The sequence below is a fragment of the Mizuhopecten yessoensis genome, unplaced genomic scaffold (assembly GCF_002113885.1).
Source record: "Mizuhopecten yessoensis strain PY_sf001 unplaced genomic scaffold, ASM211388v2 scaffold10069, whole genome shotgun sequence".
Taxonomy (NCBI): Eukaryota; Metazoa; Mollusca; class Bivalvia; order Pectinida; family Pectinidae; genus Mizuhopecten; species Mizuhopecten yessoensis.
The window spans coordinates 131360-155922 of record NW_018408363.1 but is presented as its reverse complement, the minus strand read 5'-3'; the positions used below and the strand labels follow the sequence as shown (position 1 = coordinate 155922).

General features: G+C 37.5%; 1 protein-coding gene and 1 long non-coding RNA gene across 2 annotated transcripts; one reads left to right on the top strand and one right to left on the bottom strand.

The window, feature by feature from the left end:
- The first annotated feature begins 262 nt into the window (after positions 1 to 262).
- Positions 263 to 14987, top strand: LOC110459448 (inactive pancreatic lipase-related protein 1-like). Its single transcript, XM_021511710.1, has 7 exons — positions 263 to 367; positions 3551 to 3625; positions 6093 to 6388; positions 9626 to 9857; positions 10203 to 10319; positions 11561 to 11683; positions 14693 to 14987. The coding sequence occupies exons 2-7, from the start codon at positions 3571 to 3573 to the stop codon at positions 14929 to 14931; spliced, it is 1062 nt and encodes a 353-aa protein (XP_021367385.1). The 5' UTR covers positions 263 to 367; positions 3551 to 3570; the 3' UTR covers positions 14932 to 14987.
- Positions 14988 to 18064: 3077 nt separating this feature from the next.
- LOC110459455 lies at positions 18065 to 24563 on the bottom strand. The gene is made up of 4 exons (XR_002463893.1): positions 24469 to 24563; positions 18934 to 20446; positions 18634 to 18762; positions 18065 to 18438 (listed from the first exon to the last, which is right to left on the bottom strand). It is a non-coding gene; the product is annotated as an uncharacterized LOC110459455 (long non-coding RNA).

Here is a 24563-nt window from a genome sequence, read left to right as displayed (position 1 = left end):
AATAACTTTACACGATTCAAGCGCTTACATGACCATAAAAACCTAGCGTTCCGCGGAAACCCTCTCATTTGCTTCAAGACATGGGATGTGTTCGGGTTGTTTAGCTCTATCGTAAACAATCATCTGCTTTTCCCTTTTTTAATGTAACAGGGTGTACTCTATGCCCTAGGTCAGCATGTTTACTTGTATGTGTTGTCTATCGTACCCGTTTCAGAACGAATACGTGTAAGGTCGAGCGAATGCGATTGCACGAGTATTTCCAATACTCACGCCACTCTGGTTGTCGTATACACACGCACCCGTAACCTTCCCACCTCACTCTGCACTGTGCTGTCGTCGGAGCAGGACTGACCTTTCCAAGCCTCTGGTAAGTCATTATCATTGTAATAGTAATATGTAAATGTACATTATAGCACAGTGCAATATAATATAAGATAATATGATACTATATCTGTTTAATAACGTCGAAGCTTATAAAGCGAAAGTAGAACTAAATAGTGTAGATAGACATCATTTCGCATTTATTGTAAACGTCAGTTTCGTACTTAGTTCAACTCATATATTTTAATACTGTACGTAATATATTGTATTTTAGGTTTATACACTGCAGGTCCAGTACACTCTGCCGATTGAGCTATATAGCTATAAATACCTATATAGCTATATACACCTATACATTATAGCTGTACTGAGCTATATTTTCTCAGATTTCAAAATTTCATTAAATTAAAGCAAAGTCGCATATAACAATAAGGTTTATGGTAATGTTGACTACAAAGAGCATACAGTTAGATGTTTATTTTCATTTTTCATAAATGTAAAATTTCCGATTTTTTTACATCATTATTTTTTAAAAAGAATACTTAAATTTAATGTCTTTTGTTATCAACCTAATGATACAATCTTCTTTTAAAAGCGACTTTGTTTCGTTTTCTTTAAAAAAGAAAATCACTTGAAAATAGCTCAAAAGACCTATTTCAGATAGGTCAATAGAGCTATTATAGGCCTTAACAGCTATATAGCTCAATCGGCAGAGCGTACTGGACCTGCACTGGACACGTAATAAAACAATGAACCAAAATCTTGTGCTCGTTATTCTTCTTCTTCTCCTTCTTCTTCTTCTTCTTCTTCACAAGCATGTGCATCATTCATAAGAATATTGTCGCACAGTTTGCGCATAGCGGGAGGTAAATAATAATAAAAATAATAATATACAGCATTTATATAGCGCCCTATATAATTTGTAAAATTCCTCTAAGGCGCTTTACAACATATGGATAATAGTAATGGTTATTATTGTGAAAACAAACAACAAAGGTCTGCAATCACTTTCATACATTTAACAAGCAATGTGCATATAATTGAACAAATAAAAGGGTGGTATTTACATGACGTCTTTGCAAAGATTCTAAAATGCAGACGTGAAGAGGTGAGTTTTTATGTCCCTATTGAACTTGGCCAGGGTATTCGACTTCTTAATAGCAGATGGTAAGCTATTCCACAACGTAGCCGAAACCCTCCCAAAGCATCTGTTTCCGTAGGTCACAGTACGAGATTTTGGGACACACAACAAAGATTCTGACTCCGACCGCAGTGATCTTGACGGCTGATACAGGGTAACAAGTTCCTGTAGGTACTGAGGAGCTGTTCCATTCAGTGCCTTGTATATGTATACCAGAATTTTGTACTGCACCTATCCACGATAGCCAATGTACAATTAAAACGAGTTAAAAACAGATCTATCATCTTCTGTCGGGATCTTGCTGATGCTGTGGCGGAAGGCATCGGCAGATGGTGCTGTCACAACTGACGATGGTAGTTGATTCCACGTCCTCACTGCAGTTGGAAAAAATGAATGTTGGTACGTCTGTGTTCTTGATGTAGGTTGGACGTACCGGTTGTCGTGTCCTCTGGTCCTTGCTGTTGTTGATGCAGGCAGAAGGTATGGTTCTGGGCGGATGTCGATAAGACCGTGGGCGATTTAATTTTATACAGCATCACCTGCTAGGCCTGAATTCTCCGCTCCTGCAGGGTGTGCCAGCCGAGGAGTTACTGAGGGGTGAACGACTTCACATTAATGAAACGTTTTATTTTGTAGTGCTAGAAGAATTGGTAATAATTGAGATTGGACTAGTACCGTACCATACACCATTCTGAAACGCGTTGTACATAAACGTATATACGTCCGTCATTTTGTATATAAAGTCAACAGCGCAGCGCCACACAGCGATCATAAAAGATGGCTTTTTCTGTTCAAGACATGCGCACACATGTACTACTTATAAGCCCCCGGTCATTCATGCCGGAGGCTTAAACATCATTTTGGAGCTAAAAGGTGATCAGCGAATTACACGCACGACTGATTTTAAGGAAAACACAGAACTCCGTTACAGATGTCTCTACTAGCTACTGAAACATCGTTTTATATTCAACGATGCTCTGTTGTTCCGCAAGGTAGGATGCTAAATATAACCTCATGATTTTTGTTGAGTATGCAAACATTTGGCCCCGGGTAGAATTTTAGGAAAGCTTTTGATAAGGAAAACCATATCAAATTCTGTATTCAAAATAATCTGGAGGTGAAATATGTCAACCAGGTGAAGTATTGATTATGACAAAACTAGGCTGAGTATGCTAATACAGGTAACGTATGACAGGTTTGGCTTGATGGTTTGAACATTCCCTGATCTCCAAAATATAACTCGGTGGTGTCCTCAAGATGCAACCCCGTGCTACCAGGAGGTTTAATTCCAGTGGAGAACTTATTTAAAACCGACGAACAATTTATTCAAATTTAATTGACAACATGAAAGATGTTTGTTTTATATTAAGGTAAAAGTTACCACTGTACCAGATATATATAAGCGCGAAGACGAGTTCCATTTCTGGCTTAGAGAAACATTTCCGGTTAAGTATTTCATAGGCTGTTTTGTCCATTTACTTACGTAACATTAGTTTTTACCCTTGTGGTAGGGAAACACGACTCTTTGTTTCTCCAAGATTAATCATGTTTCACGAGGGCCAACTGACCTCAGATTTAAACACGATTAATAGAGAAGAAACAACAAATCGTGTTTCCCTGCAGAAGGGTAATAAATATTTAATCATGCCGAAAGGAAATATTAATAAGAATAGTAAAGATGATCAAGTTTACGTATCATTGTTATCGTCTACCTCGGACATTCGAAAATCTGTTGTGGTGGCTTAAGCACTTTCGTTCGATAAATATTATTCATTACACTATTTCTGTCTTTGTCTTTCCCTCCACTTCTCTCCCGCTCAGTCTGTCTTTCTCTCTGCCTCTCTCTCTCTCTCTCTCTCTGTCTCCACCTGTCTGTCTCCTTTTTCTTTCTGTCTGTCTTCTCAATCCTCCAATAATCCCTCTTTCTGTCTTTCTCAATTGAACAAGTACTTTTCACACGTGACTTTCCGTTCATTTTTATCAATGCCTTCCGCATATTCACATATTTACAAACACCTGTGATCATGTGACCTGGACAGGCCACAAAATGACCGAAATGTCCCTGTACAAATTATCTATATGTTCCAGGTGTGAAGACCACGTTTACAATGGCGGCGTTTCTGAGATTGCTTTCTCTCTTCATTCTGAGCAAAATCACGACAGGTAAGTATATTTAAGTACTCCTAAAGTATATATTTGTTTTCGAAACAGATCGGCGCCCGAGGCGCGTTGAAATCTATTAGATATACCCATGCATCCATGCGTACATTTATTTTTGTTGAACTATAGTTGCAGAGGCAGCTCAACGGTAAATAAGGCCATGCATGGCTATTCAACGGTTTCACGTGAATTTGCTTTGAAACAAACTATTATCTAAATCATGAACATTTTAATCAATGATCAACAAGTTACACCAGGAATAAAACGATAGAGTGGCTTTGTAAACGCCACACATTCTAGAATATTGCGATGTATGATTTTTGTTTCAGAAATGATTTATCAAATCTGAAGTCACGCCGGTAAAATAGTTTCAAGTGTGTTACTACATATTTCTGACAGTAATACGCAGATCCTTAATATTAGAGTATTCATATTTTCACCGCAACAGTTATCATTTGTTAAAGCTATATTTGGACCTAAACTAAGATGTTAAGAGTAATTTTACACGCTTGGGGTATTTAGATCAATTTTAAGCTCACCTGGTCCGAAGGACTAAGGTGAGCTTATGCCATACCGTGGCGTCCGTCGTCCGTCCGTCGTCTGTCGTCCGTCGTCTGTACGTCAACAATTTCTTTGAACGACTTCCTCTTCTTAACCACAGATTGGAATTTAACTAAATTTGACTGGAAGCATCCCCAGGTTGTAGGGATTCAAAATTATTTAAATGGTGGGGCCGACCCCCCAGGGGGCTGAGGGGCGGGGCCAAAAGGGGCCAATTTGGCTATATTGCTTTAAGCGACTTCTCTGGAACTAAGAGATAGATATCAACCATATTTGACTGGAAGCATCCCTAGGTTGTGGGGATTGAAAATTGTACAAATGGTGGGGCTGACCCCGAGGGGGCTGAGGGGCGGGGCCAAAAGGGGCCAATTTGGCTATATTGCTTTAAGCGACTTCTTCTGTAGAACTGTGCCATGGATATCGACCATATTTGGTCGGAGCATTCATGGGAGGTAGAGATTCAAAATTGTACAAATTTTGTTGCTGCCCCCCCCCCCCCGGGCTAAGGGATGGGGCCATATAAAGTGTATTACTTGGAAATTGTTGAGATCCCCACCGTATAACCATATATACAATTGCTGAGTATAAAAAGAAGAATGCACAGTTGCTTCCATGATGGCCCTAGGGTCTAGCCCCACCCTTGGAGGCATAGTCCCTGGGTCATAACTTTGAAATGGTTCAGATCCCCTCCCCAAAACTATATATACAAATGCTGGGCATAAAGAGACGAATGCAGTCATGATATTAGAATAGACCCTTGGGTCTGACCGAACCCCTAGGGACCTAGTTTCTTGGTCACAGCTTGGAAACAATTGAGATCCCCACCCCGAACATATGCTTCCATGATGGTCTTGGGGTCTGCCTCACCCTTGGAGACTTAACCCCTGGGTCATAACTTCAAAATGGTTAAGATCCCCACCCCAAACTATATATACAATTGTTGGGCATAAAGAGACTAATGCAGTCATGATATTAGAATTGATCCCAGGGTCTGCCCCACCTTTGCAGATTTAACCCCTGGGTCATAACTTTGAAACGGTTGAGATCCCCACCCCAAAACTATATATACAAATGCTGGGCAAAAAGAGACGAATGCAGTCATGATATTAGAATTGATCCTGTGGTCTGACCACAACCTATGGACCTAGTTTATGAGTCACAGCTTGGAAACAGTTGAGATCCCCACCCCATAACCATACATAAAGTTGCTGGGCATGAAAAATCTAATACAGATATGCTACAAGGAGCCTTTGGTTTGGCATATTCCCTTGGATCTCATTTGGAGAATATTTTGCCATGATTGCTTAGATATGCAGGTGAGCGATACAGGCCCGCTGGGCCTCTTGTTCGGTATAAATGCCACCCCAAATGATGATATTCGTATACTATCATCATTGGGGGTGGCACTTTTACCGAAAATTGATCTAAACTCCTAAAACGTGTAAAATTACCCTAAACACCTTAATTTAGGTCCAAATATAGCTGTAACAAATTATCAGGCCCCTGCGATCTATCGGAAGGATTAAGTTTTACATAAGTCGACACTATATTGGCAACATTATAACCGCTGACATAATGATATTATTTCAATCGACCATCTCCATATGATCTAGCTGTGAGGAAGTTAAACTTTAAAAACAGCGTTCCTTTGATTTTGATTTTCTACAGATAATATACAAAACATGTTCAGAAAACGAACAGCACGACCGCTGTTTAGAATATGGTCCTCAGGCTACACTCGGGGACTGTCATACGCTGTTTGCTTGTCCCTCCCCTTTGTAAAACTAAAGATGTTTTGCATCTTAAAATCATACAATAACTGATTTTGTTGAACATTCTACCCCGCATCGGCGTGTATCGTGCATTCCCCTTCACCTTGAGTATATGCATCTTTTTCTTAACATTGTAGGGTTCCTGTTTACAAGACAGGTTTGCTATCAACACATCGGTTGTTTTAGTAACGCCAGACCTTTTCGCAATGCAAAGGGATATCTACCAGAACCTCCGGACCATATTCAGACAAATTTCTTGCTTTATACGCGACAAAATACCACGCATGCAAAATCCCTAGATCCTTACAACAACGCAACTGTCACAGGAAGCCACTTCGATAGCGCCAAGAATACCAAAGTCATTATTCACGGTTATCGAGATAGCGGACATTCACATTGGATGCAACAAATGGTCCAAGTGTTTTTGAACACGGTTAGTATATTTTACAGTGCATTTCTATGACTTTTATTCAACCCTCTAGTCCCGAATTAAACATATTGAATAACATTTTGTGCAACACAAAAAGACAATGTTTTTGCACATATTGATACGTTTTTTAAGCCGCTCTTGGCGAGAGCCGAGCGGCTTATTAATTCTGTCCAGAGATCGAAATGATGGACCCACTTCCGTTCGGGGTGCATGCGCATAATTCAGTCTTGCATGCGTCCGCTATATAGTTTCGTTATATAATTATCGTAAATAGAAAGTAGAATCTCTGACACTCGCCTGTGGGTTACATAAAGTCTTCTGATACTCTTCTCCAGATAATAATCCATACTTTGAATAATTGCTGAAAACAAAATGTTGATCTCCGGTGCATTCTACGAGTGTTGTGGTCGTGAAATTCGTGCACTGAGTTTGAGCGTTTTAGCAACTCGGATTGAGGTCTGAGGAGTGACACATATAATTCGAGAAAGCACACGTGAAGACTGTCAAGCATTGACGCTGTCTGTAGAAGGAAGAAGTAAATATATATAATTATAAACCGTATAAGTGATGAAGTAAAACCTCTATTTTGATGTTTCAAACGGGAACGTAATATGGCATATCGTGCCTAGGTTGACCATGGTAATGGCTCTGACTCTGAGACGAGACGATATGTGAACTGTTTATGCTTATCAAACATTTCTTTAACACATCATGCTATTTCTGGTGTATTTATTTATGAAAGTGTAACAATTTAAGAACATGACACAACTGCCGTAACCCTAATAAATGAAAAATACAACAATGCGTAACACTTGGAGAGGGAGAAATGTTTTTAAGGCATCATTTAAGAGGTGATTGATTTTGGAAATCCCAAAGGCAACATCATCACATGTCACACATGATTTTCAATTAGCAGAACACAGACCACATATCTGAGGTATTATAGTAGATATTGATGCTCAACGTGTTACTGAAGCAATTACAGATGTACATTTAAAGTGGTGAGCGGCTTTCATGTCACACTGACATACTTCTAGTTTGTATATGCGATACGACACAATAGCTCTAACCCATATCGGCCCTCGCCGTATCACACCCCAAAATCCGTATCAGTCCTCGCCGTATCACACCCAAAAACCCGTATCAGCCCTCTCCGTATCAGCCCGCAAAACTCGTATCACACCCCTTTGGGAAATTTTGGTTTTTCAATATTTCAAAAGAAAAAAACACCCATAAGAAAGTAGCTTTTATTAGTATGTATGTTATAAACAGAATAAAACATGCCCATTTCCATATCACACCCAGTATCAACCCTCGACCAATATCAGCCCTCGAGGTATATACATTATCAGCACACACCTGTACAGCTGAGGTTTTACTACATACATTTATTTCAAATCATATCAAGGTCTCATATACTACTTCGTTTTAGCTGAATTATATTTTAGTCTAAACACTATTCTTATTATCTAAATCGTAAGGTTTTCGGGCTTTTGTAGGTAGGGCATTCCAGATCGGTTAGAAATCGGGGATATGATAATTTTTATGAATGTGGTACTGCGATTATCTCCCTTTGTATGTGATATCGCATGTATGATGTTAATATTTTTTTTATATATCACAAATTATGTATCTGCGATTATCTCCCTTTGCATGTGATACTACATGTATGGTGTCATATCTGTTACAATATCAGATTTTTGTAAGGGGTTCTTACTAAAATGTCTTTATGTTTTTCTCTGATATTGTCATACTGCTAACGAATAATTAGTTCAATCGGATAATATGAAAAGCGCGAAATAGTCTAAAGGCTTATCTGTGATTGTCGACTAATTTTTCACGTGAAAAGTGGCATTCCGAAAATCCCCGAACAAAAATCCCGATGAATACCGACTACTGCTCTCGGACAACTGCAGTCATGGCAATGACGAGGTTCGCGTTGGCACACAGCCGAAAGCTAGGAATGCATATCATTTTGCATTGAAGGACTTCATGCCAGGAAAAAAGAAACCATACTAACGAAATGGGAGGAACTCGCGGTTAAAGGGTTGAAATGAGGCTGATATTTCATTATTATTATTATGACTGCAACGATACGTATATCTCACGATGCATTACGTATCGCGGTACGATGCTTACGATATGAGACGTATCACGATACAAACATCAACTTTATACTGATTAAGAGCAGGATTTGATGGAGTTTTATCATAGACCCCAACAGTTAATACTATCAAACTATATATAAAAAAAATCTCTCAGTATTTTTGGGTTTGACTGCACAGTGAACCACATCTTTACTGAATGATTAAGAACAAATACGTACACTGTTTTCAGAGTTGATTGATAAATTCAGTACTGTATCGCAATACAGGAAAACAAAACCATTTGATACGATACACAAGAAAGTAATAATAATAATAATATTTCGAGGTTCTTATATACCGCTTTATCGCAACCTAGTTCGTAGGTCGTCTCAACGCGGTTCACAAATTATTATCCGTGGTTAAAGGGCCTTTGCAAACAGCTAATATCAACTCCCTGGGGAGCATACAACAGGTGCTGTCATTTCGCGCGCTAACGGCTAACATTCAACAATTCTAGCACTTCCCAACCACGTACTCATTTACAGCTGAGTATACTGGAACAAGCGGAGTGAAGCATCTTGCTCAAAGATACAACAAAGTGCCTTTCCGTGACTCAAACACGCAACCCTTCGGTCACGAGCCCGGCGTCCTACCACTAGACTGCCGTGCCGCGATACGATACGATATTACGTTGCAGCCATTATCATTAAACTATAACGTTATTGTTGTGTTGAATACAATGAGTGTTAAGAAAACCCATTTAGATATCGTTCACTTTAAAAAAAAACCCAGGTTAATAGTATGTCAGATTTGTTGTAAATATAAACTTTTACAACAATTGTGAAAAAAGTTATTTCGACTTCTATCAATCACTCTTGTTAGCCCAGATGTTAGCGCGCGTAGGGTCTTAATGTGGGAGTAAAGCGGAGTACCCGGGGAAAACCGACGAAGTCAGGCAGGTGACCCTATACCTTTTCACGTCGGACCGGGGAGAATCGAACCCCGGTCGCCTTGGTGAAAGGGTATGCGCTATCCACTACACCACCCGACCACTACACCACCCGATTTGTTATAAAGGTCTAAGATTGGTAACATGCACTAATATAACCTGTCAAGTTTGTATATTGTCCTTAATAAAACCATCTTTTTCCAGGAGGACGTTAACGTGATTGCGGTAGACTGGTCGTTAGGAGCTGACAACATCAACTACATTAAGTCGGCCGCTAATACTCGCGTAGTGGGCGCCACAACAGCTAAACTTCTGGAGCAGCTCCATCACACGACCGGGCTTTCTTACAGTCGTGTCCACTTAATAGGGCACAGTCTTGGATCCCATATAGCTGGGTACGCTGGGAGGCGTGTTCACGGCATTGGGAGGATCACAGGTAGGACATATTATATTTCCCTAATAGTTTCGATTATTTCCGAAATGGCAAACAAATTTGTATCGATATTGGTTGTTCAGAGTGTCTTCAACATATGTTACACAGTACAGTTATGCTTTTTAATAGCAAATGTTTCAAAATTATCCTCCAAATGTCTACTTTGGGTGGTCTGGTGGCGCAGTGGATGGGTGGCGCTCTTGTCTTTCACCTAGGCGACCGGAATTCGATTCCCCGATCGGACTATCATCCGGGCCAACAAAAGTGATTAATATAAGTTAAAATAACTTGTTTCATAATTGTTGTTAAATAGATAAAGTTTACTTAACCAATTGACACTACTTCCAGGTCTAGATCCTGCTGGCCCGCTTTTCGAGAACTTTGATGCTCAAGTGAGACTGGACCCAACTGATGCGTCTTTTGTGGACGTCATTCATAGCGATTCTGACTCTCTTTCGAAACTAGGTAAATTTACATTGTAAAAGGATTAACACAATACATAATGCATTTACAGGTATATTGACAAATACATTCATATGTATTATGTGTTGGAAAAATGTATAGTGTGTTGCCATATAGTTTACAAATATGTATTCCTGTTTGCTAGTCTTTTCCACATCGTTACCCGCAGTAGTTACTCTCTATTCCTCTACCAGGTTTGACTGTAAAACCTTTGTGGTATCACCCGTGCCATGTTTAAAACAATGGTACGACGGCACGTAATCAAGTCGGATTCCTTTATATCATTCGATATGTAATTCCAAATATGGTATTGAAGTACGTTTGTTGTCCAATTATTTTCGTGTTAAAATTATCCAAGTTTGCTTTTATAAGGTCAATTAATTCTATTAAAGCACGGACTTAGATTAGTGTTAGTGTTATCAAAGTCCGTGATTAAAGTTATCGCCGCTAAAACGTCATTCCAAGTTTGAATATGTTTTTGAGTATCGGCAGCAGTATAAATAGTAATTCATGAGGTTGACGTCAGCCTCGTGCCGAAATATGCAGTGTTGGTTGGCTGGTAATTTAAGCGAAAACATGGCTGCGATTTCAGCCAATCATATCACGTGGCTGATGTCAATCTCATGAATATACAAAAATCGGCTCTCTGACTTCGAAAAACATCGAAACTCTGACATGGCGTGTGTTTTTGGAGGAAACGGAAATCATGTCCGCGATAGAATACATTTCGGTGCATATAGAAGTTTTTTTTTTTTAATCCATCTTTCCAACGGCACTAAGCATTTTTCCGTGCATCAATTAGAATTGTTGTTTTTGAATCAAGAATGTTAGGTGGGGTCGAATTTCCGACATCGAGAGCTTTCCACCCCTCTCGTATATATCGATCTAAACCTCTAAAACATGTAAAATTACTCTGAGCACCTTAGTTTAAGTCCAAATATAGCTGTAACAAATTCTCAGGTCCCTGTGATAGTGATTATATAAGACCTGGAACCTGTGCTACAACATGGGGACCAACAACTTGTTCTGTATGCTGCCAAATAAGGTGCGATACACTGTATGACCTCGACAATCATATGCCACAATAACAGCTGCAAATTTATTGAATTAAGGTACAAAAAAAATGTATATATATATATATATACTATCGTCTATGTATTGTATTATCAATCATATTCGCAAGAAAATTAGATAAGTTACTATTTACGATATTGTATAATTAAATCTGTTGTCACGTCCGACAGGTTTTGGTTTGGACAAAGCGCTTGGGCATGCCGATTTTTATCCCAATGGCGGCGAGAAACAACCCGGATGTTCACAGGAAGATGTCAATCATTGGTTTTTCCTGATAGCCCTGCAGATTGAGCGTAAGTATAACATGTGTTATCTGTAGTAAACTTAAAAGCCTTGCATGATATTTGGTAGTATGTTGGAATTATCACATGCTAATAGCCTAGTGAAGTAGGTTTTAGCTTAGTAGGACATTGGAAGTGCCAGAAGGGTTTTCCGTCATACGGAATCTAGTGAACAAACACGTGGGTCTTTCTCATAAACTAATTTGTTTACGTTATCGCGAATTCCTAAAACACAAAGACAATACCTTATTGAAACAGACTACATTCGGACACTATAAACACTCGCAGGAAATCACACAAAATTGAACACACCCTCGGTCACACATACACTTCGGCTCGGATGATTATATTGGATTCACAGCATGCTAGCTGGGTAGTATATTGGATTTGTAGCATATAAGCTGAGTAGTATATTGGATTTACAGCATGTTAGCTGGATAGTTTATTGGATTTACAGCATGTTGGCTGGTATGATATTGGATTTGTAGCGTGCAAGCCGTGTAGTATGTTGGATTTATAGTATGTTAGCTTGATAGGATATTGGATTTATAGCATATTAGCCTGGTATTATGTTGGATTTAAAGCATGTTAGCTGGGTAGTATATTGGATTTGTAGCATGCTAGCGGGTAGTATATTGGATTTGTAGCATGTTAGCTTGGTATTATTTTGGATTTGTAGCATGTTAGCCTCGTAGTATATTGGATTTATAGCATGCGTTTAGCGGGTAGTATATTGGATTTGTAGCATGCTAGCGGGTAGTATATTGGATTTGTAGCATGTTAGCTTGGTATTATTTTGGATTTGTAGCATGTTAGCCTCGTAGTATATTGGATTTATAACATGTAAGCTGGGTAGTATATTGGATTTGTAGCATGCTAGCGGGTAGTATATTGGATTTGTAGCATGTTAGCTTGGTATTATTTTGGATTTGTAGCATGTTAGCCTCGTAGTATATTGGATTTATAGCATGTTAGATAGATAGTATAGTAGCTTTATAGCATGTAGAAAAGTAGTATATTGGATTTACAGCATGTTAGTTCGGTAGTATATTGGATTTTTAGCATGTTAGCTTGGTATTATATTGGATTTATAGCATGCTAGCTGGGTGGTATATTGGATTGTAGCATGTTAGCGGGGTAGTTTATTGGATTGATGGCATGTTGGCCTGGTATTATGTTGGATTTACAGCATGTAAGCTGGGTAGTATATTGGGTTTACAGCATGTTAGTTTGGTAGTATATTGGATTTATAGCATGTTTTCTGGGTAGTATATTGGATTTACAGCCTGTTAGCTGGTTAGCATATTGGATGAACAGCCTGTTAGCTGGGTAGTATATTGGATTTATAGCATGCTAGCTGGGTAGTATATCGGATTTATAGCATGTTAGCTGGGAGTATATTGGATTTATAACCTGTTGGCATGATAGGATATTGGATTTATTGCATGCAAGCCGAGTAGTATATTGGATTTAAAGCATGTTAGCTGGGTAGTATATTGGATTTGTAGCATGTTAGCCTGGTATTATTTTGGATTTGTAGCACGTTAGCCTCGTAGTATATTGGATTTATAGCATGTTAGCTGGGTAGTTTAGTAGCTTTATAGCATGTAGAAAAGTAGTATATTGGATTTACAGCATGTTAGTTCGGTAGTATATTGGATCTTTAGCATGTTATCTTCGTATTATATTGGATTTATAGCATGCTAGCTGGGTGGTATATTGGATTGTAGCATGTTAGCGTGGTAGTTTATTGGATTGATAGCATGTTAGCCTGGTATTATATTGGATTTATAGCATGTTAGCTGGGTAGTCTATTGGATTTATAGCATGTTGCTGGTTATTATAATGGATTTACAGCATGCTAGTTGGTTAGTATATTGGATTAACAGCCTGTTAGCTGGGTAGTATATTGGATTTATAGCATGCTAGCTGGTTAGTATATTGGATTTATAGCATGTTGGCATGATAGGATATTTGATTTATTACATGCAAGCCGAGTAGTATATTGGATTTATAGCATGTTAGCTGGGTAGTATATTGGATTTATAGCATGTTAGCTGGGTAGTATATTGTATTTATAGCATGCTAGCTGGGTAGTACAATTGTATATTGGATTTATAGCATGCTAGCTGGGTTGTATATTGGATTTATAGCATGTTAGCTGGGTAGTATATTGGATTTAAGGTCATATGAGTGTATTGCTAAGCGGAAATAGGAAGTACATCCCTAGTTGAAAACCCAATGTGGGGAGACAGTATCACAATTTCCGCATATTCTAATGTTTAATATTAAACTGATGAATAATATGTTGTTCATTGACAGAACAGTGTGTTAATTCAATATTAAAGCATTTTAAAGCAATCCAGGCATTAATTCAGTTGTTTTTTAATCAATGAGTCACATGTGTCCATTTTTCTGTACTTCAGGAAACCGGCTACCTATTTCACTACTGTGAAGTTTTTCAAGAACGATAACTCTTACATGCAATTACTATGTGTATATGGTTTTATTATAAAATGTCAATTTTTAATTGTTTATAGATAAATAATTTTACACAATTTCAGCATTTATGAAATTGATAGACATTAATGCAATACTTATCTTTGTCAGTATCATTTTTATTGACATTATTTTGCAAAAATTGTGTTTCATTTTTTTTTTTCAAAGTTCACTCTTTTTTCACATAAAAATCCATTTAAAATCCTTAAAATTCTGACAACCTTTATTGTTTTTGTGGCAGAAATTTTTCTTTAAAACTTCAAAGCAATTCAACTACAAAATTTGAAGAAATTCTACTGAGAAATGGCGACACAATCCTATTACCTTAAGTAGTATATTGGATTTACAGCATTTAAGCTTGGGTTCTTGAGTTTGTATGTTCAATTACGAGGGCCAAAACGAGAAAAAATATAGTACACTAAATAATTGACAAGGTCTGGTCAACCCTACTCGTTAAGATGAAAATACTTGCGTAATACATATATAATTTTCTTTATTTTCTTTCTTGCTTTTCCTTCCTAGAATTCACAGACACCGTTGCCTGTAGTCACATGAGGGCAATAGCCTTATTCACGGAGTCCATTCCGACATCCGGATGCTCGTTTACAGCATACCCATGCCAAAGCAAGGCAGACTATGACGCCGGAAGATGTCATTCATGTGACCAAGGGTGTTCCGAAATGGGTTACCATGCCGACAAGTATAGTGCTCATGGAAAATTCTACTTGTCAACCACAGGAAGTCCGCCATTTTGCCAATGAAAGCACACTTTGTTTTAAACCTTTTAACATTCGTTTTAATAAAAATTAAACAATTATCTGGTCATTTGAGTTATTTTGTAGTTTTGTATCGGTCGAATATGTTCTAGCCTAACACTAATCGGGATAGATGATTTAAGTCTTTCGTTTACTCGCACCTGGATTTTTGCCTCTAGTAATGTTTAGGAGTTTATGGCGTATTTTGCTGCTATGTGCGGCCTCTTTGATTCCTGTTTTATTTTGTATAGACTTTGACATCCTATGATGTCCCTGTGTATTATAAAAGTGGTTGTTTTTCGTAGACCTTGACCTTTGACATTGTCCGTGTATTGACAGTATGGTTGTTTGTATCGATGTTGACCTCCGAAGTTGTCAATGCGTATTGCCAGTACGGTTCTTTTGAATAGACCTTAACCTCCGATATTGTCAATCAGTATTGACAGTGTGGTAGTTTTGTATCGACCTTGACCTCCGATGTTGTCACTGTAATGACAGTGGTAGGTTTGTACAATGTATCGACCTTGACCTCCGATGTTGTCACTGTGAATTGACAGTGTGGTAATTTTTGTATCAAGTTTGACTTTCGATGGTATTGGCCTTGTGTAGTGACTGTGTGGTACCTTTTGTATCAAAATTTAATTTGTAAAAAATAATAATAAAATATAAATAAATAAAGAAAAATAAGTTTTGAACTCATTGGAGCCATTGTTTCATGAAACATCTCTGTGGTATCTCACCTTGAGGTAAGAGGATGTTTAGGTTAATCAATGGAATATTACCACGACTGACCGTCCCAATATATTCTGTGTATTGTAAGGTCTTATAAACCTTTAAAGTACTTGGCAAGGACTTCGACACGTTTGTCGGACACCAATGGAGTATAGGGCATGTGTCTGGTATCACATTGATCACTGAACAAATCTAATGACACGGCAATGGCGTAGTCACTTGTGTGACAGTTACACAGTATAATAGACATGTGGGTCAAATACTGCCTAGACCGCCACGGACGTCCACTACGCCAATAATTAATCTTTTGAGGTCAATACTATATAGCCTTGTTTATTATTTTATGCTTCGATATTTTGTGTCGGATGCATTTGTTATGAATTATAATCAAATGTTTCCTTGAATTAAAATTACACACGTTTCTTTATCGAAATTTTCTGTCGGCTGTCTGGCAATATCCATGCTTTATGTTGCCCCAACAAGAAACCCTTTTTACATTAAGCCATCCAACTAGTGCTGTAAAGTTTCCAGAAAAAAGCCAATATATGGTGATTTAAGAGTTACTCGCCAACTGACCGACTTCATGTTGCAATAGTGAGATTAATGATAATTTGTTGCATTATTTTTGTTGCAGTAATATGGAAACGAACAAACCTCGACCTCGGACAAACTGATTATAGATACCATTTAACGTCTTAATAGGATTATTGCAAATACGTATGGACAGATAAGTTATTAGTTTATCGGAATTTTCCATAGTGCAATTGGTGACTTAATGGAAAAATGGTTTCTTGATGGTGATACATATAGCATGGATACTGCCAGATTTGTGATTTGTCGCGGTAATGTGGAAACGGTACCGATGGTTGACCGTTCTTTTTGGCTAAGCTTGCTTATATTTTTTATTCAGTCCGCCTCAACCTCTGACCTCGGACACTGATTATAGATGTCAGTTAACGTCTTAATCGAATTAATGCAAATATGTATGGACAGATATGTTATGAGTTAATCGGGATGTTCCATAGTGCAATTATTGGCTGAATGCATACAAAGGGCGTTCAAAAGTTCAAACCCGATTATCAAACGAAGACTTAAAATACTTCAAATCTTTGTTGTTGTGTGGGCAGCGTGTGTAAAATGATATCTGATTCGGTCAATAAACGAAACAAACAGCGTAGCAAATAAATACTTTTATTAACAACTCATGTACGGCATTACCCGTTGTTTAACAATGCACCGAGGAACCGGCCATTCGGTATATCAATGTACTGTTTAATGTATATAACAAGTTTGCATTGTAGTTGCTTGATTCTCTCTGACGTACATTGGTACTAACAAATACACACTCGTAAAGTGGCTGGCACACAACCAATGTTAACTAATGTTATAAACCAAATAAGTCGACTGGATCAATGAAATCATCACACCTGAACACGATTTGGTCAGATTGTCTGTCGAACTGTTTATTTAAGTTAACCCATTTAGTTAACCCATTTAACAATGTCAGGTACAATGTCTTTACGGTAATATATTCACAAAAGTGTTGACGTGTTGACAAATGGTGGATGGCAAAAGCGTTCATACAGGAGATATATCTATTTTTGAATTGATAATGTTATAAGATAGTTATATTTTGATTGTTTGTTTATCTCGCTGTATTTGAAACTGTATCGTACACATCGGGATATCATTTTAAACATGCACCAGAAGGAATCAATTACTCATTTGTCTGCCAATTAAGACACAGTGTATAACAACCGGTCATTCCAGAATATAAACGTCGCCCACGGAATGTAGCACTCCTTAAATGTAGTACTACTGGTTGTTATGTAGTGAATATGAGGTTTATAATGATCTGATGTATTAACTCATTCACCCCTGAAGATACATTTGAACTTTTCCAATTAAAAGATTTGAATAGTTCATTATGCAATTTCAGGGGTGAACGAGTTAAAGACTGTTGGTAAGGATTTTACCATATACTGACCAGCTACAATACGTTAACAAAAACAGTAATACACGTCTAGCATTCCAGCGTTCATTCAACTCCCATACGTTAATAAATAACATGTATACTAACCTTAATCATTGCTTTCCTTAACACACATACTCCAGTCATGTACACCATACATAACACACACTCATACCCATGCCCCCCACACACATAACGTAATATCAGTAATAACAATAAACACACACTACTTAATAAAAGTAAAATATGAACGGTAAACGGTAGATGTAAACGTGATCTAGAAATGTATCACAAACACGGGCGCGAGATTTCCACTCCTGTTGACAAGATGATCTGGCTGTGTAGCACACGCTAAATGAACGATTACGAAATAATGACGTAATAGACATATCCTACATTCTATGAGCAGTCTGGTAACACGAAGTGTGTGGAATACTTTCCTGGAGAGGACACTCAGCTGAGATATTTGTTGATGAAGACAATAGACAGTTACACACTACCACAATGCTGAATTTGGTTTCGATGGACGATTGTGTTGTCTATTGATTCAGGTAGTTTGACTGTTTCAGGTATACAAAATGGTGCTTTTTCGTTTGTATTGAATACGAACACTCCGCGTGGGTTCCCAATGTTGGAATGGTAGCCCATGAGGGCACATCCATTTTCACACGTGTTGCAACCCTCTGCTACATCAAGTCCGTCCCCTGCGGTACAATTGTACGATGTATACTTGCATTTTCGTATATTAACAGATTCGATGTACAGATTCACTGCCCGTATGTGACTGCATCCCATGTTCATAAATACATCTAAAACAAAAGACAGATAATAACTGTTATTAAAGCAATCAATGAAGAATGGAAAAGAAATTAATATGAACGTTCAAAGATTTACTAACAAACAATAAGCAAATTACAAAATGTGTCAAGCCCCTTATGAAGTTGACTTGCTCGGAGACATAAAAAAAATTAAAACATAGGGATTGTATCCTTAACGACACTTACCAACACTTCCGGTCACTATCAAGCCCAACTGCTGATTCATAGTGGAGGGACATCCAGGTTGGGAATGGCCACCATTGGCATAAAAATCTGCATGTCCCATTCTTGACTTGGCACCAAAGCCCGGATGACCTAGAAACAAAACAAGAAATAAATAACTTATTTCTTCACAAGGAATAACTTCTTCATACCGTATCATTATGATGAACAACAACGTTTTATAAGACGATGTGACCATTAAGGTAAGAAAATACAGTAAAGCAAATTACCCCATATAGTTGCTTATCAATAGCCAGTACTCACCTAGTACAAACAGATCCCGTGCATCTGTGTGTAGTATATCTACAAACAAGGCATCGGAGGCGTCAAGAACTGTCTCTTCGGGGTAACCTTCAAACGACGGCCCGGCAGGATCGATACCTACAAAATTGAAAACCTATAAGGTTACTTCAATGTAAAGCAAAATAATTAGACAACTTAAACTTTCAAAGGGAACCGTGAATACACAGTATACCTCCTCGGCAACCCTTTACTGGTGAATGCAGTCTCTAATTGGCAGGTTCACATGGCAAAACGACTCTTGTACAGAGCTATCCTATTGTACGTATCACAATAAGCAAACTGGTACGTTTTTGATAAAAGCTGGGTCGCGTAGTATGAAGGTCAATGACCTATAATAACTAGATGCTAGGAGGAACTTTTTTTTCTTTCTTATAGTCAGTATTCAAAATGACAATAACTGTTTTGTCCTTTGAATCGATTTATTAAATTCCAAATCGAATTGTATTATATTTGCGACAAATTTGTGGCACATCTATGTAGTTGCGCTAATTACACGAAGGCAACGCGTGATCATTGGTTAGACATGTCGTTTTGAAAGATGTTAGGTAATCAACGTCAAACTCGGATGCGGTTTTGTCCCGGACTATGATGGTTACTAAATGCACTCCAGGCCTCGTATATTTGAACGGTTTCCAAATATCAAATGCTGTCTATGAGACACTTTTCATATTTTCTTTTTAGATTAAAGTGTTCTTAAAGAACCATCACTTTTTGAATATATGATGGATAGAGCCAAATAAATTATACGAACGGATTGGTATAATGTCACAAAAAATCATAAATTCAAATTTAGGTCTTTCGGATTTTGTTTTCCGTCAAAATTTTCAACAAAACCTTTCACTAAAATGAAATAAACGCGCAAACTGTATTTGTTGATATCTTGGTCAAAACGAAAGCGCTCATATTATAGAAATTCTATCACAAGTAAACTGCTAGTACCTCTTTCATCAATTCCCACAAAACCGTTAACTACTGCAAAGAATTATATAACCGCTAACTTCTTGTGATGTATAAACCCAGGTAACCATTAACTACTAGAAGCCCGTTGGTTCCAACATAACATATATACATTGCAGGAAATATCTTTCACGTGTATATTCCCTAGCACGACTGAAACAACGATTTTTTTTTTTTACTAAGATAGATAGAAATATACGTATAAATCGTAAAAGTGTTTTCCTCAGTCTGCGGATCTTTGGATTTCTGGCACTATCCATCCAACCACGAATGATGAAAATTGTGTCACGTTGGAGATCGAGTTTCCCCTGGATTCTTTTCTGGTTCCACTTGAGCTTTCGGGCACGGACGGGATTCTTGCGGGTGTACAGGAAGAATTGCAGCCCCTGTTTCTTTGGCGACAATGGAAGAACGCCCTGTGTGTTGTTGAATTGCTTCTCGCTGCTATAACAGCCGAATCCAAGGAATCAAGCCGTCTTACATGTCTTCCAGGACCACATCCCAGAGAGATATCCGGCTGTAAGTAAAACAAATATACGATTAGAATCAAGGAATGTATTGACCAATGTGATTAAAGTTTTATAAACACAAATTTAACAGCAATGTATTGTTGATTACTTTAGGAGTATAATACACTGGTCGGATGGTTGAAAATGCGGATCTTAGCAAAACAAAAGAATTTTATCTCTTATTGCATTACGAAACCTCTGTGGTATATCTTATCTTTATTACACATGTTAAAAATAAATATATGATTGTATTAGTGTGATAGTTCTCACATAATTTTGTTCAGAACACGATTTAAATGACAAAATAGTATCAAATTACCAAACACAAAATGTTTTTTCTGATTATGTAAATTGTATATCCAAGTCGTTTACTACATTCTGGATTCCTTTGATAACTGAGCAATTAGTTGCAGTTATTTTCATGTGATTTTGGCAAAAAGGCCAATGGTGAATTTCCAAAGCACCATTAATTGATACACAGTTACATTTCCCATTGACACTTACAATCAATGTTATGACTGTGTTCTATTCTTGATACTTCCAGAGAACATGAGTAATGTCTAACTGAAAATAAGCGAATCGATTAAAAATTATAATCAGATTGAAAATAGCTCGGATTTGCCAAATTGCAAAGGCATGATGAGTGATAATACTTGAGATTCCCGTAATACTTGGATTTCGCCAATATTGATTGTGAGATTGATGTCATAATACAAATATATATTGATGTATACAGAGAGATATGTCTACATATTTCATAAGTGATTTAAGTATATATGTGAATTCCAAACTATTCTTTTAGGTGTTCAGTGGAGTAGTAGATAGCGCACTTGCCGTTCACCGGGCGGCCTTGGTTCGATTCCCTGATCGGACGTTAAAAGGTATGGGGTCACCTGCCCGACCACGTGGGTTTTCTCCGAGTACACCAGTTTCCTCCCACATTTAGACCATCCGTGCGATAGCATCCGGGCCAACAAGAGTGATTAATAGAAGTTGAAATAACTAGCCTTATAATTGTTGTAAAATAAATAAAGTTTATACATCACTGTGTAGGACTGATACCGGATATAGCTTGTACCGAAGCGGGCATGGAGGCTAGGCGCAGACGAGCCAAGGGATGTTTTCCGATATTTCATGTATTTTCTGGTAGCGTAGAGACAAATTAAGGAGCACAACAGTTATACAATGAACAATGATGTACGTGATGCAGATGATTTGTAAACTATTTAATGCGATCTGAAGATATTGGTAAAAAATGACTACAAAGTACCGGTACAAAATAATTTACAAAGAAAGATGAAGAGATAACTATTAAAGTATGACATATAAACGATGACGAAACAGACGTTCCTGGCATATGTAGATGAAACCGGGATAAACATATCATGGTCATATGTCTAAATGAAGTCATTACGATGTAATTGACTTAAATGTTTTTTCGTCTGTGTACGGCGAAAAGTTGTTGATACATTTGCAAGTGTACTGCGACTAGCATGTTAACAGTACGGCGAACAGCTATACTAACATAACCATGTTTAGAGCGAGCATTTGTACTAGCTATGTTTATATGTTGTTTTATCATTGGAGTAACATACCAATGATGTTGCTTTGTAACACCTTTGAATGATATCGTAAAGGGAAGGGGTTAAGAATCTCGAAAGTCTAATGAATGTCGAGTTAAATAATGATAAGGAGTACCCATGTTTCATATGCTATAACACAACATAAGCTGTGACCATGACAATAGCGGTGAAGAGTTGAAACTTAATTTGTGACCTTGAAAATAGCGGTGGAGAGTTAGGACTTAATCTGTGACCTTGGCAATAGCGGTGGAGTGCTGGAACTTTAGCTGTGACCTTGACAATAGCGGTGAAGAGTTGTAACTTAGGCAGAAGGTGACATCCTATTTCCCTGTCACAACGTTAATATACAAGGGGGAGGGGTTACACAAGAAATGTTAAGGGTGATGTTGAGAAAATCTGCACTAATACATAGATTTGCAAAGAAATACACGATAGTTAAGTTGATATATCCTCAATTTATTCACAGTTATCTGTAAACAGCAAGGTGGTAAATGCAATACAGACGTCTGAAAGTGTTAATATGTATACCTTTAACAGGCAATGGGAAAAGTCTGTTTCATTCCTACTCAAGATTCCAAAGTCTATTCTAACTTTATTTTCATCAACTTTTAATAGGCACTTTTAAATTATGATCTGAAACTTTGTTTTATAATTGGTACTTATTTTATTTCATTTTGCAGCCCTAATATTTTGAGGGCTGAAAAACAGACACACAACTATCATTTTGGCCTGTCCTTTTCATCTACAGCACAGGTAGACTATTGGTTATCTGACTTACCTGTACAACTGTATTGAGTGCATTGTTGTTTCTTGTAATATTTGGTGTTCTACACCTTACGTACGATAAGGTGCATGCATTTTACAATGTAGGAGATTTACGGTAATCGGGGATAGTTAGTTCAAGTTTAGCTTTAACAAAATATGTCACATTTAGGCAAGGTGTTCACTTGAATACTGTATACATATGAACTATTCGCCGTACACCAGTTATTTTAAACATTCCTATTCGCCGTACAATGTATTGCTATTCGCCGTACACTTCACCAAAATTAGTTATACCAATATCTAAAGAGAGAAGCATAATATAGAGTGACTTCGTGTATTATCATGACTATATAACTATAAGAAATCATCTTAGAATATAAGTGTATATAATCAAGTGGCAAATGTCAAGTCAAGACAATATTTGCTGTTGCTAATGAAGATTTAGCGGTACTAGGCAGACTGTTTTTGTAAATGATTTGGAACTACACCGAAACAATAACATGCCTCCTGTTTCAGATATGAATTACGTCTATGCTTGACTGTCGTGCTTCTTTATTTGTCTCTACACTACAAGAAAATACCAGAAATATCGGAAAACTTAACGACATTTGACTACGCTCAGCTTCTATGCCCGCTTCGGTACTAGCTATATCCGGTGTCAGTTCTACACAGTGTACATATGTATATATATATTTTTTGAAACTTTGAATGTGTTTATTTCTGAGAAAGTCACTTTCTGCAGTGCTATTTACCTAACAAATCACATGAAACAAATTGTTCTAATTTCCTGTAATCTAAACAAGATCTACATTACCTCCTAGCAACAAATAGATTTGTACTTCCGCCAACTTTTGATTTCTTATGAAAGCGTGTACTTAGTTATTACTATATATATATATATATCGTCAGTGACTTCACTGATGTATGTATACACATACTTTGGAGGTGTGTCGGTAGGCGTCAGAGAGTACTTGCATTTGATTGCCTCATGGCGGCACACATTGCATATGTTGTTATGCAGAAATTTTTCCTCTCTCGGTACTCAATGCGTTTGTATTCAGCGGGGGTTCCAAGGTGACATTAAATACTAATTTCCCTCAGTGAAAAAAAGACTTAAGCCGAAATCGTTTGATAAATATTTATGAATGGGCGAACAATAAAATGTAGTAGCTGACCCACTAAACATTCGGCATTTTTATGAAGCAGTCTGATACTCCCCCTAGTATAATGGGAAACAGACGCCACGGTTGACCTGTAATGTGATATCTGTTTCATTATATGTCACGAGGTATTGCCTGACATAATCGCCCCATATCAGGCGATGATGACGATATAGGTCCCTCCCATGTCATACGATATACAATGTTTTAGTTATTGCCCAATATATAATTGATTTGAAATATAAATAAAAACAAAAATAAACTCTGATATATAAGACATATCATTGAAACATCTGTAATGATATGATGACGTATAGCTTAAATTAAGGACATACCGGTAACGATACCTGTATAAAACTACACTAAAAATACATAACATTCAATACTTATAACTGACATCAACAGAAATACGATAACGTGTTATCATAAAAACATCTTTAACAATATAAATAAATGTTAGTATTTTTAAACGAGGTTTAAATGAAACAAATTTAAGAAAATTGATAACAATAGGCTACTTACATGTTACGGTGGCCGTCAGGATGACCAGAGAAATGACCAAGAGGATACTGGACATGGCGATAGGTCACTGACAAACTATCAAATAGGACCCAGAC

What these genes read in the sequence shown, in the direction of transcription:
- LOC110459448 (XM_021511710.1), top strand. Translation starts at nt 3,571, where the DNA reads ATGGCGGCGTTTCTGAGATTGCTTTCTCTCTTCATTCTGAGCAAAATC. An exon ending in TCTGAGCAAAATCACGACAG is followed by an intron (nt 3,626 to 6,092) that starts GTAAGTATATTT and finishes TTAACATTGTAG; the next exon opens with GGTTCCTGTTTACAAGACAG. An exon ending in TCCAAGTGTTTTTGAACACG is followed by an intron (nt 6,389 to 9,625) that starts GTTAGTATATTT and finishes ATCTTTTTCCAG; the next exon opens with GAGGACGTTAACGTGATTGC.